At 58.9% G+C, this 15843-nt stretch overlaps 5 protein-coding genes across 5 annotated transcripts; 2 read left to right on the top strand and 3 right to left on the bottom strand.

Moving 5' to 3' along the window:
- Positions 1 to 226: 226 nt before the first annotated feature.
- On the bottom strand, positions 227 to 3168 carry BJ171DRAFT_205324 (major facilitator superfamily-domain-containing protein). The gene is made up of 5 exons (XM_053106312.1): positions 2836 to 3168; positions 2519 to 2719; positions 1492 to 2128; positions 822 to 1297; positions 227 to 619 (listed from the first exon to the last, which is right to left on the bottom strand). The coding sequence occupies exons 1-5, from the start codon at positions 2953 to 2955 to the stop codon at positions 371 to 373; spliced, it is 1683 nt and encodes a 560-aa protein (XP_052963607.1). The 5' UTR covers positions 2956 to 3168; the 3' UTR covers positions 227 to 370.
- Positions 3169 to 3811: 643 nt separating this feature from the next.
- BJ171DRAFT_518096 (glutathione S-transferase) lies at positions 3812 to 5657 on the bottom strand. Its single transcript, XM_053112220.1, has 6 exons — positions 5493 to 5657; positions 5352 to 5418; positions 4928 to 5086; positions 4683 to 4809; positions 4350 to 4397; positions 3812 to 4193 (listed from the first exon to the last, which is right to left on the bottom strand). The coding sequence occupies exons 1-6, from the start codon at positions 5549 to 5551 to the stop codon at positions 4024 to 4026; spliced, it is 630 nt and encodes a 209-aa protein (XP_052963606.1). The 5' UTR covers positions 5552 to 5657; the 3' UTR covers positions 3812 to 4023.
- Positions 5658 to 5948: 291 nt separating this feature from the next.
- Positions 5949 to 9416, bottom strand: BJ171DRAFT_205291 (uncharacterized protein). The gene is made up of 6 exons (XM_053106311.1): positions 8525 to 9416; positions 8132 to 8246; positions 7665 to 7919; positions 7420 to 7517; positions 6994 to 7293; positions 5949 to 6670 (listed from the first exon to the last, which is right to left on the bottom strand). Exons 1-6 carry the CDS (start codon positions 9013 to 9015, stop codon positions 6043 to 6045), a joined length of 1887 nt encoding a protein of 628 aa, XP_052963605.1. The 5' UTR covers positions 9016 to 9416; the 3' UTR covers positions 5949 to 6042.
- A 1688-nt stretch (positions 9417 to 11104) lies between these two features.
- BJ171DRAFT_427485 (uncharacterized protein) lies at positions 11105 to 12750 on the top strand (the record flags this gene model as incomplete). Its single annotated transcript, XM_053107808.1, has 5 exons — positions 11105 to 11582; positions 11697 to 11852; positions 12063 to 12152; positions 12288 to 12451; positions 12619 to 12750. The coding sequence occupies 5 exons, from the start codon at positions 11105 to 11107 to the stop codon at positions 12748 to 12750; spliced, it is 1020 nt and encodes a 339-aa protein (XP_052963604.1).
- Positions 12751 to 13018: 268 nt separating this feature from the next.
- On the top strand, positions 13019 to 15635 carry BJ171DRAFT_518092 (uncharacterized protein). The gene is made up of 10 exons (XM_053112219.1): positions 13019 to 13281; positions 13459 to 13559; positions 13752 to 13860; positions 13960 to 14151; positions 14316 to 14411; positions 14569 to 14616; positions 14831 to 14917; positions 15067 to 15236; positions 15344 to 15422; positions 15578 to 15635. The coding sequence occupies exons 1-9, from the start codon at positions 13164 to 13166 to the stop codon at positions 15416 to 15418; spliced, it is 996 nt and encodes a 331-aa protein (XP_052963603.1). The 5' UTR covers positions 13019 to 13163; the 3' UTR covers positions 15419 to 15422; positions 15578 to 15635.
- Positions 15636 to 15843: the final 208 nt, after the last annotated feature.

The following is a 15843-nucleotide window of genomic DNA, read 5'->3' as shown; positions in this document are numbered from 1 at the left end:
AAGGCAAAGAGGACTTGGGTGTGAAAGCAGAGCCATTGGGAGCGAAAGCATGTTTGCGAGAATGCACGAAGCGACGGTGCATCAAAGTGACAAGGATGGGGATGGGAGAGGAAGTGTACGAGTGGAAGGCGCTGCTACGGGCTGCTGTGTGGATGGGTGGAAAATGGCGGTGACAGGGTCGTTGAGCCCTTGATTATGGATGGGGGGGGGAGGAAGTGTCGGGTGAGAAAGTCGAAGCAAGCGAAAAATGACTGTGAGACTTGCTTTGCGCGGTCCTGGCTATCGGCTGTGCCAAGCCGAGCCGATGGTGAGCGTAGCGCCGACTGGCCAGGTCGATCCCAGTACCCTCTCGGCAGTTCATGCATCTGTATTAAACGTTGGTGTCGTCGGGCTTGGCAGCTTCGACCGCGGTATTGTCGAGCGACTGCGAAGGCGAGGCATCCTTCTTGGTATTGCTGGACTTGCTCCAGTCCACAGACTTCATAAACAGGGCCACGATAAATCCGAAGCCAACCACAGCCGCGGTCACGATCCAGACCGAGTGGAAGCCGTCCACAAAGGCGGCAATGACGGTGCCTTGGACGGAGGGAGGAAGACTGGCGATACTCGTGGGATCGAACTGTGGGTGAAAAGTAAAGCGATAGGTAAGCGACGGGCCTGGTGCAATCGGGATCGAGACAGACTCAATTGGGCTCAAGGCACGGGGACTCGATCGTGCACCGGACGAGGATGGCAGGCTATCAAATGCCGTACGCCTCTCTCTGCGTGTCGACGGGACGTGTAGTCTGTGCAATGAAACGGGCCGAGAAGAGCGGACTCACCGATGTCGAGCTTCCAGAGAGAGCCTTGGGGCCAAGGCGCTGGACGAGAGAGGACTCGAAGCGAGTCGTCAGGATGGTCTGGAAGAGGGCCACACCAAAGACACCGCCAAAGGTTCTAAAGAAGGTGTTGGTGGCCGTGGCAGCGGCCAGGCGCGGGACTGGCAGCGAGCCCTGGACAACGACGGTGACAGTCTGCATGCACAGACCCGCAGCAAAGCCCATCATGCCCAAGAAGGTGCTCTCGAGAGCCCGGCTGGATCCGGCGTCGAGGATGATGAACAAACCAACCGAGATGGTCAGCAGAGCCATGCCGGGGATGACCAGGGCCTTGGTGAAGCCAAATCGTGATGTCAAGATGCCCGAGAGGATCGAGGCCAGGGTCAGGGTCAGGACGAGAGGCAGCAAGCCCAAGCCGGCTTGAGTCGCATTGGAGCCGTGAACAACTTGAAAGTACAGGGGGATGAAGAAGATGCAGCCTGGGGCAGCAGAGTCACGGAGGGGTCGTGGGTTAGTTTGATGCGCCGAGGATCCCGAGTCAATCAACCCAAAGCACCAGCAGTGGCCGAGGGCGAGTTGAGGTCGGCGCCACTCTGCCCAGGACACCGGCTCAACAAGGTCACCAGCCAAGGCCAATCCAACGATTGCGTCTTGCCCCGAAGGACTTTGTTACCATAGAGCTGGAATCCAATCGTGAAGGCAATAATGTTGGAGGTGTTAAAGTTGCGGTACTTGAACAGATCGAGGGGCATGATGGGGACGCGAGGGATCTTGGCTTCGACGACAAAGAAGACGGCTATGAGGACCACACCGCCAACGAGAAGGCCGATGATGATGCCCGAGTCCCAGCTGTAGTTGGTTCCACCCCAGGTGAGGGCGAGCAGGAACAGCACCACGGAGAAGCAAATGGCCAGGGTGCCCCAGACATCCAGGCGGCCGATCTTGTCCCGGAGCGAGCCCGATGGCTTGGGGAACTTCATGAAGATGACGATGGCAATCAGGGAGATGGCGGCGAGCGGAATGATGACATAGAAGCACCAACGCCAGCCGGCCGAGCTGTCGGTGAAATAGCCGCCGATGATGGGACCAATGACGGTGGCGATCGAAAAGATGCCGCCGATCATGCCCTGGTAGATGCCGCGCTTCTTTGGGATGACAATGTCGGCGATGATCACATAGACGACAGAAAAGATGATTCCGCCGCCAATGCCCATGATGCCACGGGCGACGATCAGCATGATCATGTTGACACTGACGGCCGAGACGATGGTGGCGACCAGGAAGACGGCGGAGGCAAAGACAATGCAGGCCTACATGGCACCCACAGAGCGAGGGGGGAGGAGAAGGACACGGAGCCGATACCGTTAGTTGGGTCGGAGACGACGCAAAGCCAAGATGGCTCGGTGTGCGATCAACGGACAGGCCCCGAGTTTCACGGTGGGGAATGGGCGAGTCGAAGACAATCGCCTGGCGGGCGGCACAAGCCAGGCCCGACGCAGCACCAATGCAACCACAAGCAAAGGCCCTCGGCGACTGCAGCCAGCAGAGGATAGCCAGCCGAGGGAAGCAAGCCAAGAAGCAGAGCAAACCGAGGGGTCGGATGCGAGGCGGAGTGGAGAAAGGAGGGGGGGCCGTTGATGTGCGGTAGAGAAAAGACAGTGCCAATACAATCCTTCACAGCCGGACGAGCAGGGGCCCACCTTGCGACCAAAGATATCGCTGAGCACGCCGCTGAGGGGCTGGATCGTGGTCGAAGTCAGGAGATAGGCCGTAGCGACCCAGGCATAGTCGGCGAGATCGTTGAGATCGTGGGCGATCGACGGCAGGGCGGTCGCTACGATGGTGGCCAGCAACGAAGCGGCAAAGAGCAGGAGCGAGAGCGAGGCCATGATGCCGACAAACTGCAGACGAGAGCGGTTGATGGGAGGTTGCGGAATTCGTTAGCAACGCATTTGCATGGCATGGGTTTCTTCCGAGGAAAGCGGTCAGGGACAACCGGGCTCGAGGGTGGACATACCTCGACTCGGGTGACCACGACGTTGGGCTGCTCCACGGGGGCCGGAGCATCGAGCTCGGCGGTCTTGACGACCTCGACGGTGTTGTCGGCGTCGGTGATGGTGATTTCGGCGTTGCTCATTGGAAGCGGGCCTTGACGGGAAGAAACAGATGGGCAGATGGACAGGCAGACAGACGGACAGACGCAGGTGGGGCGCTACCACAAAGCTGTATCAGAGCAGCCGATGGGCGGATGGCAGGTGCGGGTGCGATGCAGAGCGACGAGATGGCGAGAGCCGGAAGGAAGGCCGGAGGAGCAGCAGAAAAAAGGGAGTTGGTGCAGCAGAACGGAGCGAGGCCGAGCTTGCCGGAAGACAAACGGCGGAATGGAAGCGATGGATATGTGCTTGGGCGGCAAGGGGAGGCGACCGGGCTGTGCGGCGTGATGCGAGTGCATGGAATGGGCGACCGATTTGAAATGGACAGCAGCAACGGCGACGGCAACAGCGACGGCAACAGCCCATGGCAGGCCGGACCAGCGATGCAAGCGGTCGGCAAAGGGTGGGGGTCACAGCGACGCACGGCAGGCAGTACAGACGCGGCCGACGGGGCGGGAACAAACGACAGGACGGTGCAAGTTGCAACGATGGCATTGGTAGCTTTGATGTAGAAGTTGCAACGGCGGCATTGGTAGCTTTGATGTTAACGGTAACTCTGATACCATTGGCAGCACTAATACCATTGGCAGCACTGATACCATTGGCAGCAATGCATTGTCGGCTGCGCTGCCCGTGGGATTCAGCCGATGCGCATGCAGTGCATTTCCCGGGCATTCTGGAACCGCAGCAGGGACGGAACAGCCGCGACACAGGCGCCGCGTGTGTGCCGCGCGCGCGCACAAGTGTGCGCCACCGGTGGCTTCCCCCGCGCGGCTGCACTGTCTCTGTGGCCCTGCTCAGAGTGTGTCTGTGCGACATTGGGGCGCATCTGTGCCACAGGGCTGTTGTACTTGTTGCGCAGCATGTGTGCTCACGTGGAGTCCACGCGGCGGCGTCGTGTTCAGCCATTCCGACAATCTGACAACCAATTCGACACCATTCGACGTTCGACACCTCGCTCGACACCATTCGACACCTCGTTCGACACCTCGTTCGACACCATTCGACACCTCGTTCGACACCTTGTTCGACAGCTGCGGCTCGCTCCCGGCTCAGAGCTGGGCGTCCTGCTGGTTGTCCGGGTGCGCGGCCTTGAATGCCTCAAGCTCGCCCAGGCTGGCGCTGATGCGCGAAATGATGGGGAACCGGCTCATATCGACGCCCCAGCGGACGGCATTGAACGCTTGGGGAACAAGCACCACATCCGCCAGAGTGACTGAATCTGCGATCCAAACAGCGCCATGGAGTCAGCGGCGTCGAGCTTCAACCGCAGCAGACACGGCTGTCTCTGCCGCAACATGCAACCTCGGTGGGAATGGCCGCAGGGGGGGGGGCCGGCCGCTCCGCCGTACCCATGGCCAGGGCAGTTGTGACTTACCGCCATAGGAGTAAGTGCCCGAGGTTGTGGCGAGCACCTTCTCGAGGGCTGATGCGTTTCGCCGAGGCGAACATGGCGTGGGGAAAAGGAGGGGGTTGCATTTGCCGTGGGGGCCGCAGTGTCAGGGCGATCGCCAACGAGCCCGCACTCGCTCTCCCCCCTGTCGTGGTGGCTCGCCACATCGCTCATGCCCACGTTCGTTTCTAACGGGCTTCCAGCGAGGCCCAGCAGCACATGACACAGCAGCATGACTGCAGCGGCTTGGGTGCATCTGATCAATGCGCTCGGCCGATCGAGATCCTCGGCGCATCAACGAGCCCTGCCCAGCCTTACCTTCGAATCCGAGGGTGATAAAGTGCTTGGCCCACTCGGCCTTGCGCTCGCTTCCAGCATAGTTCAGGACACGCAGGTTCTGGACGGGGTGGATGTCGCAAGTCACCGTGTTGACGATTCCTCGCACCTGCCAAGAGAATAGGGGCCATCAGCAATGTCAAGAGCAATTCCGAAGCAGCTCCATCTGCCGCCAACACCCCAGTGTGTCCTGCTCCATCACTGGCCCATCCACTCTTTGCTCATACCACGGCCCTCTCATAGGGGTCCTTGGGCAGCAGGGGTGTCTCGGGATACAGCTCCTCCAGCAGCTCGATGATGGCCGGCGACTGGATGATGGTCTTGCCATCAATCTCCAGAGTAGGGATAACGCCGCCGGGGTTGAGGGCCTTGTATTCGTCCGTGGTCTAGCCGCAGGTAAGATGGAGTCAGCGGATGAATGGCTCGTGGTCTGGAAAGGGGATCTGCCGGTGCCTGGGCAGCCGATGTGCAGCTCTTTGGAAGCACTTGATGCACAAACGCAGAAAGTGCAGCAAATGCCAGGGCCTGGGACTCATGATGATCGATCTGAGACCCCCTCGCCCAGCCACAGCAATCGCCGTGCATTCACCACCAAACACCACCATCGCTGCGAATACGGCCAAATCAGCAAGTGTCGCACGCCAGCGGTACCTGCTCGCCCTTGAGGAGGTTCACAAACTTGGACTCGTACTCGACGTTCTTGAGGGCCAGGACGATTCTGTCGAGATTTGCGGCGCGAGTCAGTCGAGAGCGCAACACCGGCTGTTCCGTCATGGGCCTCTTGGCGCATACCTGACTCGCCAGCTGGCAGACGATCGCCAGTAGGTGTAGAGCACGGGCTTGGAGGACATGGTTGCTGCTGGAACTGGAACTGGTGCTGGAACTGGGGCTGTGGGTGCTGGTCAGCGAGGGAGGGCCAGAGCGGCCTTGATATATCCTTGCAGGCCGGAGTTTGCCCACGCCACAGATCGGAAGGCGGCCGGGTGGTCGCCGTTGCTTCTGCACCCCATCGTCGTCGTTTGTCGCTATCGCTTGGCATTCTGTCGGCGGTATTCTTTCAGCACCCCGTCGCTGTTATCGCTTGGCATTCCGCCGTCGCCTCCCTTTCCGACTTGCAACTGCATCTCACCGCTCTCCGTGCTCTGTTTCAGAATAGGCCCACCGCCGCCTCCTGCAATCGATACAGCGATCCCCACAGTCCCCACCGCAGCCCATTTGTCATCCGAGGCCCCCATTCATACAATCGGATTCTGCATCCATGTTCTGCGCACATGCTCGTTGCTCATGACAAATCCCGGTATCCGCCGGCAAACAACCCCCACACTCCCCACCGTCCAGCGGCTCAAGCTATCCGCGGGAGCGCATTACAGACCCGCTCGCGGACATCCAGATCGCGCTTCTCGACCAGCTCCGAGATCACCCCGGCCTTGTGCAGCTTCCAGCGGCGGGCGTTGATGTACTCGTGCTGGAGCTTCTGCGGATGCCAAACCTCGAGCGAGTCGTCGAGGTGCTTGGCCCCGATGGTCTCGGCCATCTCGGCTGTGGCCACCCGCGCAAACTCGCCACGGTTGATGAGCAGGATCTTGACCCGGCCGTTGGAGAGGATCGAAAACGGCGCCCGCTTGGCCTGGCGCTCTTGCCGCATCGTCATGTTGAGGTGCCGGACAATGTTGGGCGTGCCCAGCTGGACGACGGCCGAGACTGCAAAGAGCGTCTCGCCAACGCTGCAGTCCTTGATCTTGAGTACCCGGTTGACGATCGGCGGCTGGACCACGGGCTCCACAAACTGCGTCGCCGTGAGGAAGGTGACGTTCCCAGGCCGGAGCTGGGTGCGCTCCGCCTGCCGGGTCGGCTTGGGCTTCTCGCCAAAGCCTTCTGGGCACGGCACAAGCTTGAAGCGATCCGGGTAAGCTTTAGACCAGGGCACTCGCAGGAACCGCACGGCCTTGACCAGGCGACAGTACCCCTCCCTGCATCGGCGAGAACCAAAGTCAACAAACCATGGAACGAGGCACACCTGGAACCCGAAGAGCGGGGATAAAGTCGCCAGCACCACTCTGGCCTCGAATCATGCAACATGTTCATGCCGACATCCGCCGTATCGCATCCATGAGCGGAACTACATTGTTCCGCAGGACCACTCAGTCCACCGTTCATCCTCGGTCCACCGTTCATGCTCGGTCCACCGTTCATGCTCAGTCCACCGTTCATGCTCAGTCCATCGCCAGCACTCGCCCAGTCTCAGATTCTCACACCCTGCCGTGTGCATCACATCCTTTGCTCGGCCACTTACTTGATGACGACAATGCTCTGCGGAACTTCCCCCTCGGTCGTAATCACTTGGTCTGCGACATAGTCTCGCGACTGGCTGGTGGCTGCCAAGTGGATGATGGCTGCCCGTGAGAGCATCTGGAACAGCGGAATGGACTGCAGCAGTTCGACCTTCTCGTGCAGATCCTTCTCCGACTCGGTCCTGAGGACCTCCAAAAAGTCGTCCTTGTTGACCCTCAGAAGCTCCGTGTCCATCAGGGTAATGACGGTGGCAGACCGCCGCACATTCTGCAGCAAGGCAAGCTCTCCGAAGCTGTCGCCCCTGTGCAAGTCCGTGAACAGTCAGCCAGTCATTCAGCCAGCCGGACAGCGAGCAGAGACGCCGTGTGAGCAAGGCTATGCCCAGCACCCATCGGGGCGCTACCGAGTGCTGCTCGACAGGACTCACGTCTTCAGAACATTGAGCAGGATCGACTGGCCTTCGATCTGCTTCCGGATCTCGACCTGGCCGCTTGCGATAAAGTAAAAGTTTTGCGCTTCGTGGCCCTGCAACGCTGGTCGCTGTCAGTATCGCGACCGACATGACCGACATGACCGACATGACCGACATGACCGGCTTGATCCGAGTTCATTCAGGGCCGGTCACTGCTTTGCGGTAGCCCACCACCAGAAGCGCTCGTCTGCGGGCCACACCTCTTTGACAATCACTCGTCCCTGCTTGAAAGCTTCAAACTTGGTGACCCGACAGAGGGCCTTGCGCACGGCCGTGTTGTACTTTGAAAACGCCGGCAGAGACGAGGTCAGGTGAAAGAGTAAATCAACGTCTCGCTGGGAGTAGTCCTTTGGGTCCTTCTTCAGCGCCTGTCGGGTGTCTCGCGATAGCCCACAGTCGAACCGGTTTCGCTGGGCTCGATAGTCTTCGAGGGAGAAGCCGATCTTGTTGGCGATCTGCCGTCCGGGATTTACAGTGCGGATCGAGGTGGTATATCAACACGATAGCAGAGGCTGAGTGATTAGACGGTCGCAAGATAGAGAGCCGACAGAAAGCATCGATGCGAGTGATCGCCGCTGATGTAGTGGCTGATAGCAGCATGGTCGTCGCATCCCAAGACTGCAGCAGAAGGTCTCGGAACCTGTCGATCCAAGCAGAGGTCACTTACAAAGGTCGAATCAATCACACCCTGGGAAGGGGTTGCCTTCTCTTCGATCTCCCGGTTTCGGAATGCACGCACGGCCTTGACACCAGACAGCGTCGTCTCCAGGGCATACTTCCAACTGCGAATGGAGATGGGGGCAGGCACCGTATCAGAGAAATAGAGCCCAAGCGCGAGTGCCCGTCGTTACAGCGTCACAGTCTTTGAATGTCGATCCAGCGCGACGCAGATGCATCGCATTGCCAGCAGACTGAGGGTACATCTGCATGAGATTTGAGCCAATGTGCCGAGTGCTCCACCGTCGTAAACCTATTCGAGTCGATGGCAGGATGTTCTGTGGTGCAGATGGCAGCATTGTGTCTGGATGCACATGCACATATCATGGCCAGGGCCACTTACCGCTCCGCGGCAGTCCGCTGCTCGCCGCGCTGCTCGACCATCTTCTCGACAGCACCGGCCATATCGATGTGCTCGAGGCCCTCCAGCCTGTTCTGCAGGCGAGCAGCTGCCTGGCTGATGACCTGGGCATGCTTCTGGTCGACGGCATTCAGCTCGACCGAGTCCACGAGGACCTCGGTGACCGTGGTGGGGTGTCCGGCTATATGGTCGATGGGATGGATGAAGCCCCGGATGCTGGGCCGGGTGACGCTTGATCGCAGCGGCGGGGCACGGACCTTGACCGAGTTCCGAGAAACCCGAGCGACAGAGCTGCCCTGGGATATGGAGCTTTGGCTGCTGCAGGAGAGCCGGTGCTGGTACCGCAGCAGTTGGAAGGGCACAGCCGGGAGCACAATGGGCTCAGGTGCCGATGGCTGGGTGCTTGGAGCTGCTGTCGAAGGATCAGCGGCCAGAGGATGGATCGGAGGATGGATCGGAGGCAGAGACGGCATTTCTTGGATGTTCTTGGGCGGTAGAACCGCGGGGGTAATGGGGCACGGAGGAAAGTCGAGATGGTGTGGGAAGCCGTGCTGCTGACGAAGATGGACCACAGATGCATCTCGGGCAAGGCTGCATCAATCGGACGTGGGAGCCGCCATTGTGGACGAACAAACGGAGGAGAAGGAGGAGGAGGATCAATGGGCAGTGCCGCTGGGGGTGCTACTGCTGGGTGTGAGTGCGTTGTGTGAGCAGAACCAACTCTCGCGTCGGAGACCATTGTTGGCAAGACCGATATGTTCAATCAGGAGACCTCGGGGTGATCTGGATCAGACAACGGAAGGGTGGATCGGCGGGGAGCCGCCAGTGCGGCCGTGGGAATGGCACTGGCGCGAACGGACCTCATGAACCAGAGATGCGACCGCTGTTCCTGGATGATATCGAGCAACTGCACTTGTTTATCCAAGACGCGAGGCCGTTCATTGGTCGGGTCGTCCGTGTGCTGCTGGTCAAGCGAGTGGTCCGATGGATCCGTGTTGCTCTGATGGAGTCATCCTGAAGCCGAGCCGTGATATTTCGATGTCGTGTTGGCATTACATTTCGATATCGTGATGGCACGGCGTTGTCCGTGTCGCTGCGATATCATCTCGACACCATCTCGTCACCATCCCGACACCATCTCGACACCATCTCGACACCATCTCGAAACCATCTCGACATCGTGCTGCTGTCTGCCTCCTCCCGCCAGGCCCACTCGCTCGGCGCACCCGATCCACAAGGCCGTTTGTTGACAAGCCCGTGCCCGCGGCAAAGCATTTTTTCCTGGGCCCTTGGCCGACCCCGTTTGGCCGACCCCACTCGGCCGTTGTCTCCATCGCTCCCGCTCGGCCAGTCCCTCTCCAGTCCCTCTCCAGTCCCTTTCCAGTCCCTCCGCCTCGTCTCTGCCTCGATCCGAATCCATCGTCGAGCCCGCCAGCCCGTGTCTGTCGGTCTGGTTTCCTGCTCCCCACCCCTGAACACTCCTGCCATGGAGCATCCAGCGCCGGGCCCTCTGCCTCGGCTGCCATCGCCCGAGGTTAAAGCCGAGCAGGAGCAGCCCGATCGTTCACAGCCAGCCCAGCCCCTCGCTGTCTTCTTCGACAGCATCGACTGCAGCGGCAGCTACAACGCCCTCCAGCCCGATGGCCTCCCTGCAATGTCGGCTCTCCTCTCCGACTCCTCCTCCTTCCCGTCCGAGTCGTTCTCGGCCCGAGATGCCTTCGGCTCTCTGTCGCATCCCACTGGAATCTCCGAGTCCGAGCTGCCCTATCATCTGGCATCGGCCTACACCATCCCGCCAGCACCGACAGCGCCGCCGTTCGTGATGGAGCATCCACCGCAGTACCAGCCAACCCCGGCCCAGACGGCGTTCGCATCTCCGAGCAGCCAGCAGCCCTACCAGGCCTTCACCGATACCTTCTTCCCCGATGGCTTTGAGTTTTCCGCTGCAATTCCCCTCTGGGCCGTCCATCCGTTTATGAGCTCGTTCCGACCTGCCGATACGACGCAACCCGCACAGAACTTTGACTTCGCAGCCATCCACCCGTCGCCGCTCTCGCGGCCGCCCTATGCCCTCATCGATGGCTCTGCGAGCCCATTCGACCACCCGCTGCAGCCACATGTTGGCTCGGCTCAGTCCAGCCTTCCCAGCTCTCTCCAAGATCCGTCGCGCCTGTTTGCGGCGGGTGCCAATTCCCACTTCCCCCAAAACCCATGCGATTTGTTTCCTGTCCTTGATCCTGCGTCCAGCGTTTCCGCAGAGTATGGTAAGTCTGGCGGTCTCGCTGGTGAAGGGCGTGGGCGGTACGGTAAATGGCCATGAGGTTGCAGAGCGGCCTCGGCTGTGTGGGTGCCTCCGAGAGCATGCACCAGCTGTGCAGCAAGCTACAGGCCTCTCGGTGCCATGCATGGCAGGGCAGTGGGATCGGCCAGCTCGTGTGTTCATCGGATCGAAAGTCTCGACCTACGGCTGCCCGACCGAGATCAGTGATGCCCCTGACTCCAGCATCCCGCACCACGGCCACAGGACTCGACACACACGCCGGATCAAGTCTATCGATCGATATGGTTGGACAGGATAGCGATATCGCCCCGATCGACTCGCAGGACTCAGCAGCCCCAGCCGCATCCGGGTCCCAGCCTCGCTGTCAGTGGGCTACTTGTACGGCGCGCTTCAATTCCTCGGACGAGCTCCTGCCGCACATCAGCAAGCTGCATCTGAGCGCCAACCACCTCTCAACCCTCTGGACCAAGAAAGAGATTGAGCAGATTCAAGAGACAGAAGCGAATATGAGCGAGGCTGGACCATCTGCTCAGACCATCGATCCGCTGGTGGACAGCCTAGAGACGGAGGAGCAAGGCCTGGTGCCCTATGGCCCGATCGAAAACCCCAGCCGCTCCTTCTATCACGTCTGCCGCTGGGCGCTGTGCACCCTGCGGTCGTTCTTTTCGATCGACGAACTGGTGCGCCATCTGTGCAACGACCATCTGCCTTCCGGAACCTCCAACTCGAAACCCCACGGCTGTTTGTGGGATGCCTGCAGTAAGTTATTGCAGTTGCAGTTGCAGTTGCAGTTGCGCTTGAATGGCACTGGCGCCCTCGTCTTGCAGAGGTCCCCGTACTGACCCAGCGCCTCGGCCGCCTATCGCTGCGCAGGCGAGCGTTTCAATACCTTTGACGAACTGACCGACCATTTGTCGGAGCATCACATCGGAAACGGCAGCAGCGTCTATGTCTGCAAGTGGAAGGATTGCGAGCGCCATGGAAAGCCATTTGCTCAACGCCAAAAGATCATGCGACACATTCAGACCCGTGCGTATTGTACCGCCCCCCCCTTATTGCCCTGCAGGCGTAGCGCAACGCCTTCTTGAACATGGCGTAGTTTCAGATGCCGTGACTATCTGGAAGCCATGTCGACTGGGCCGAGTGACAGTGCTGGTCCGACTCGGATCGCAGGCGCATCCGGTCAAAATCGACGCACCTGGTTAACAACCTGTGTTCCGTACTCCCTGGCACGTGCAGATACGGGCGACAAGCCATACCAATGCACTCAGTGCAACCAGCGATTTTCGGAGCTGGCCATCATGACGCAGCACATACGAACACACACTGGTATGTCTCGAGGGTGGAGGGGGGCGAGTTGATTTCCGTTGCGACAGTACAAACGGCCCTGTCTTTCCGCCACAGATGTATGTTCTGATGATCTAACTTTGAGGCGGCACTCCAACCCACGTATTCTGCCAACAGGCGAGCGCCCGTACAAGTGTCCGGAGAACAGCTGCGGCAAGCAGTTTGCTATTCCAGGTGCACTGACGATTCATATTCGCAAGCACACGGGCGAGCGGCCGTTCAAGTGCAAGGTCAACGGGTGCGAGAAGCGCTTTGCAGAAAGCAGCAATCTCACCAAACATGTAAGAGCGTGGGCGCCGCATGTCTCTGGCACTCATCGTCCCCGCAAGGGCGATAGTAGTTTGCCTTGCTATGATGGATACTACCCCCCCCCGTGAGCCGAGCCAGGCACATCAGTGGTGCACTTTGCGAGCTCACACGCGCAACTGCACTGGCTCCATGACTTCAGGTTCGAGTGCACACAGGCGAGAAGCCGTTCCAGTGTCCGCTCCGCAACTGTGGAAAGCAGTTTGCCCGACCCGACCAAGTTACGCGGCATCAAAAGACCCATGCCGACAAGAAGAAACAGGCGCCGATATGACAGGTCGTCTCCCCCCCCCTTCCATATTTTGGCTGCCAACTCTACATACTCATCAAATACACACTTTCATCTCCCTCGGCGGCCAACGCGGCGTGCTCGTGCGGCATTGGGTGAAGTGGGTGCATCACAATCCAACATCGCTCATGTGCATCAGTGGCTTGCACTGATACATAATGCGGCTCGCTCTCACAGCATGGGCTCTAGCATCGAGATTCATCATACGGTCCCCAAGGGCCAAGACGGACCGTGTGTTTCGCTTCGTGATGCTCCACCCTCAAATATTGTTGTATTGCTTCATCGATCAATCCGAATGTCCCCGCCAAAGACTGTACGGTTGGAATGGGCTACTGCGATGGCGGGCATTCTCTCTGTGCCAGGTTCAATATGGCTCCCGCTCTGGGCTCTGTGCCCGGATGGCCCTCTCCCCTCCTCGATATCGAAGCCCTTGCGCCCGACCATTCTCGCAAGCTGGACAAAAGGGATCTTATTCCTGCACCGCACATCCCGCCACTCCTTCCCACGCCATCATCGGTGAGTCGCCACAGCCGAAGCTCTTCCACGACGCGTCTGGGTTTTGCTTCGGGCGCTGCACGTCCCAGCGGCGATGATGACCAAGCTCACCCGCCGATCTCTTGTTATTGACACCGTCAATTTTCTCAACCCGCATGGCGTCCACCGGATAACGCCTCGGCATCATTTTCCACGCAGCTATGGCGACCAAATACAGTATCAAAGTCTGGCTCAATGATGACTGTCGCCGGTTCATCATGGATTCCCAGCAACTGAGCATGGAGGCGTTACGATCCAAGGTCGGGATGCCAGGGATTGGCGGCGCTTTCTTATCTCTCGGTGCCTGCTCGCGGTGAGCGAGTATATGTGGCTGGATTAAGCCGCATCCCGGCGCGGAGACAGTGGATGCCTTTGCTCCTTCCCTTCCGCTAGCCGCCGCAAGTGCGTTCGATCGGCTGAGCTTCTTTCGATATAACCTCCTCGTCGCGTAGATCTACTCGGTTTATGGACTCAAGTCTGACGAGCCGTATGTGATCAAGTTCAAAGACTCGGAAGGCGATCTCGTGACGCTCTCGACCATGGATGAACTCGAGGACCTTTGTAAGTCTGGCACCGGCGACGATGCTGTTGGCGACAACAAGGTGCCGATGAACTGCAACCGTGGTGACTGACGATCTGGGAATCGCTCTATCCCCGCAGTGACCCACGATCTCAGGGACTCGGACCGCACCATCAAGCTGCACATGCTCGCTGCACCCTCGACAAATCGCTCTCCCAGCTCCACGACTGTCCCGACCTCGCCGTCGGCCTCCATCTCGGCCTCCATCTCGACCAACCCGTTCCTGGATTCGGGATTTGCCGACGATCTCTGGGCGATCAGCGATGATACAGGTTCGAGGGAGCAGACGCATTCCAACCGAGGCGAAGAAAGAAGAGGGGTGGCTGTCGATTGGACGTTGGTTGTTTTGAGAGGAGGGGGGAAAGAAAGTCACTTCCGTCAAATCGTGGCCACTGAGCCCCGTTCGTTTGGCTCTCGGCACTCTGATGCGATGTAGAGCACTCAAGCACTCCCGCCGACCGTATTCGACCCGATGTCAGCAAGGAGATGATGGACATCCTACGCGACCTGAGCTACTACATCTGTGCCCGAGGCAAGTGGATGAGATCTGCATGCAGGTTTCTGTTTGGACCAGGCTTTCGAAACTCGCAAAAGAGCGTGGGCGGAACTTGGCTCCTTCCGTTCACACACGAGATTGATTCCCGATGTGCGAACTATACGGCGATTATCTTTCGTTGCGAATACCGCAGACTTGACTCCGTTTCACTCGCGCGTTACTTCTGAAAAAAGCTTGATCAGTAAGTAGCATTGGCTTGCCATTGGTTGCTGCTGTGATGCGATCGCAGAGGCGAGGTGAATAGCTGGCGGGGCTTGCTGAATTCAGAGAGTCACTCACTCACTCACTCACTCACTCACTCACTCACTCACTCACTCACTCACTCACTCACTCACTCACTCACTCACTCACTCACTCACTCACTCACTCACTCACTCACTCACTCGATTTGATAGCTCCCAACTCCATCACCCAAAAGATCGGCGCCGCCGCCCGCAAATTCGACTCAAAGATCCCCATGATGAAATCCATCGCCCGCTCAGGCAAGGAATGCTCTCTGACGTGTCACCCGTCCTCCGCAACAGGCGACTTCGCCATAAATCATCACGTCTCGCTAACAAATCACTCGGCTGCTTCCTGGCTACGCCTCCTCGCGCTTGATTCTGCCCACTTTCTTTGAACTCCATCGCAGGCCTGTGGATGTCTCAGTCGAGCATGATGGATTTTAGAGACTGGTCTGTCACCGAGGTGTCGCAGTGGCTCTCGGCCACAGGGTTGGAGGATCTCTCGCAGTCCTTTCGCGACCATGACATCAACGGTGAAGTCCTCTCGGAGCTGAGCCACGACATCCTCAAAGACATGGTGAGCCCTGTCGACGGATTCGCGTGTATGGGAGGAGCAGGTGGAATGGATTGGCACCGCCTCTGGGACATACTTCTGGACTTGCGATCAACACTCTTTGTCCACAGGGTATCTCGTCGAGTGGGAAGCGTCTCAAGATTCTCAAGCTCGTTAACGACATGAAGGATTCTATTGCTGCCTGAGCAAGTGAGTGTCCGCAAGTCGCCAGAAGATGAGCTGCAGCGGTATGCGGGGTTGATTCTCGTGCCTCGGTGACGGAGCTTTGGGAAGGGGGGAGAAGAATGCCTCTCCAGGTCCTTTTGCTGGTCGACTGTCATACTTACGCTCTCCGATCGCCGCAGCATGTCGTTTGTTTTTGACCCAAACACATAATGCAATAGATGATGATGTATTGGACAATCGGATCATAGTATCGCCGAACGGTGCCCGAACATGGTGTCGAGGTGGCACCGGCATCACATAGATTGCTGAAAAGCAGCGGGGATCAGAGTGCGGGCAGAGTGGATGATATATAGATAGAGAGCTGGATAGCGAGATGGATAGAAAGAGGGGGGGGAGAAAGGGGATCTGCACTGCTGAAAGCGATCGACGCAGCGACATGGCCCAG

The sequence above is a fragment of the Polychytrium aggregatum genome (genome assembly GCF_025602895.1).
Source record: "Polychytrium aggregatum strain JEL109 chromosome Unknown BJ171scaffold_39, whole genome shotgun sequence".
Taxonomy (NCBI): Eukaryota; Fungi; Chytridiomycota; class Chytridiomycetes; order Polychytriales; genus Polychytrium; species Polychytrium aggregatum.
The sequence above is the reverse complement of the archived record's forward strand: the minus strand, read 5'-3'. Positions and strand labels throughout refer to the sequence as shown.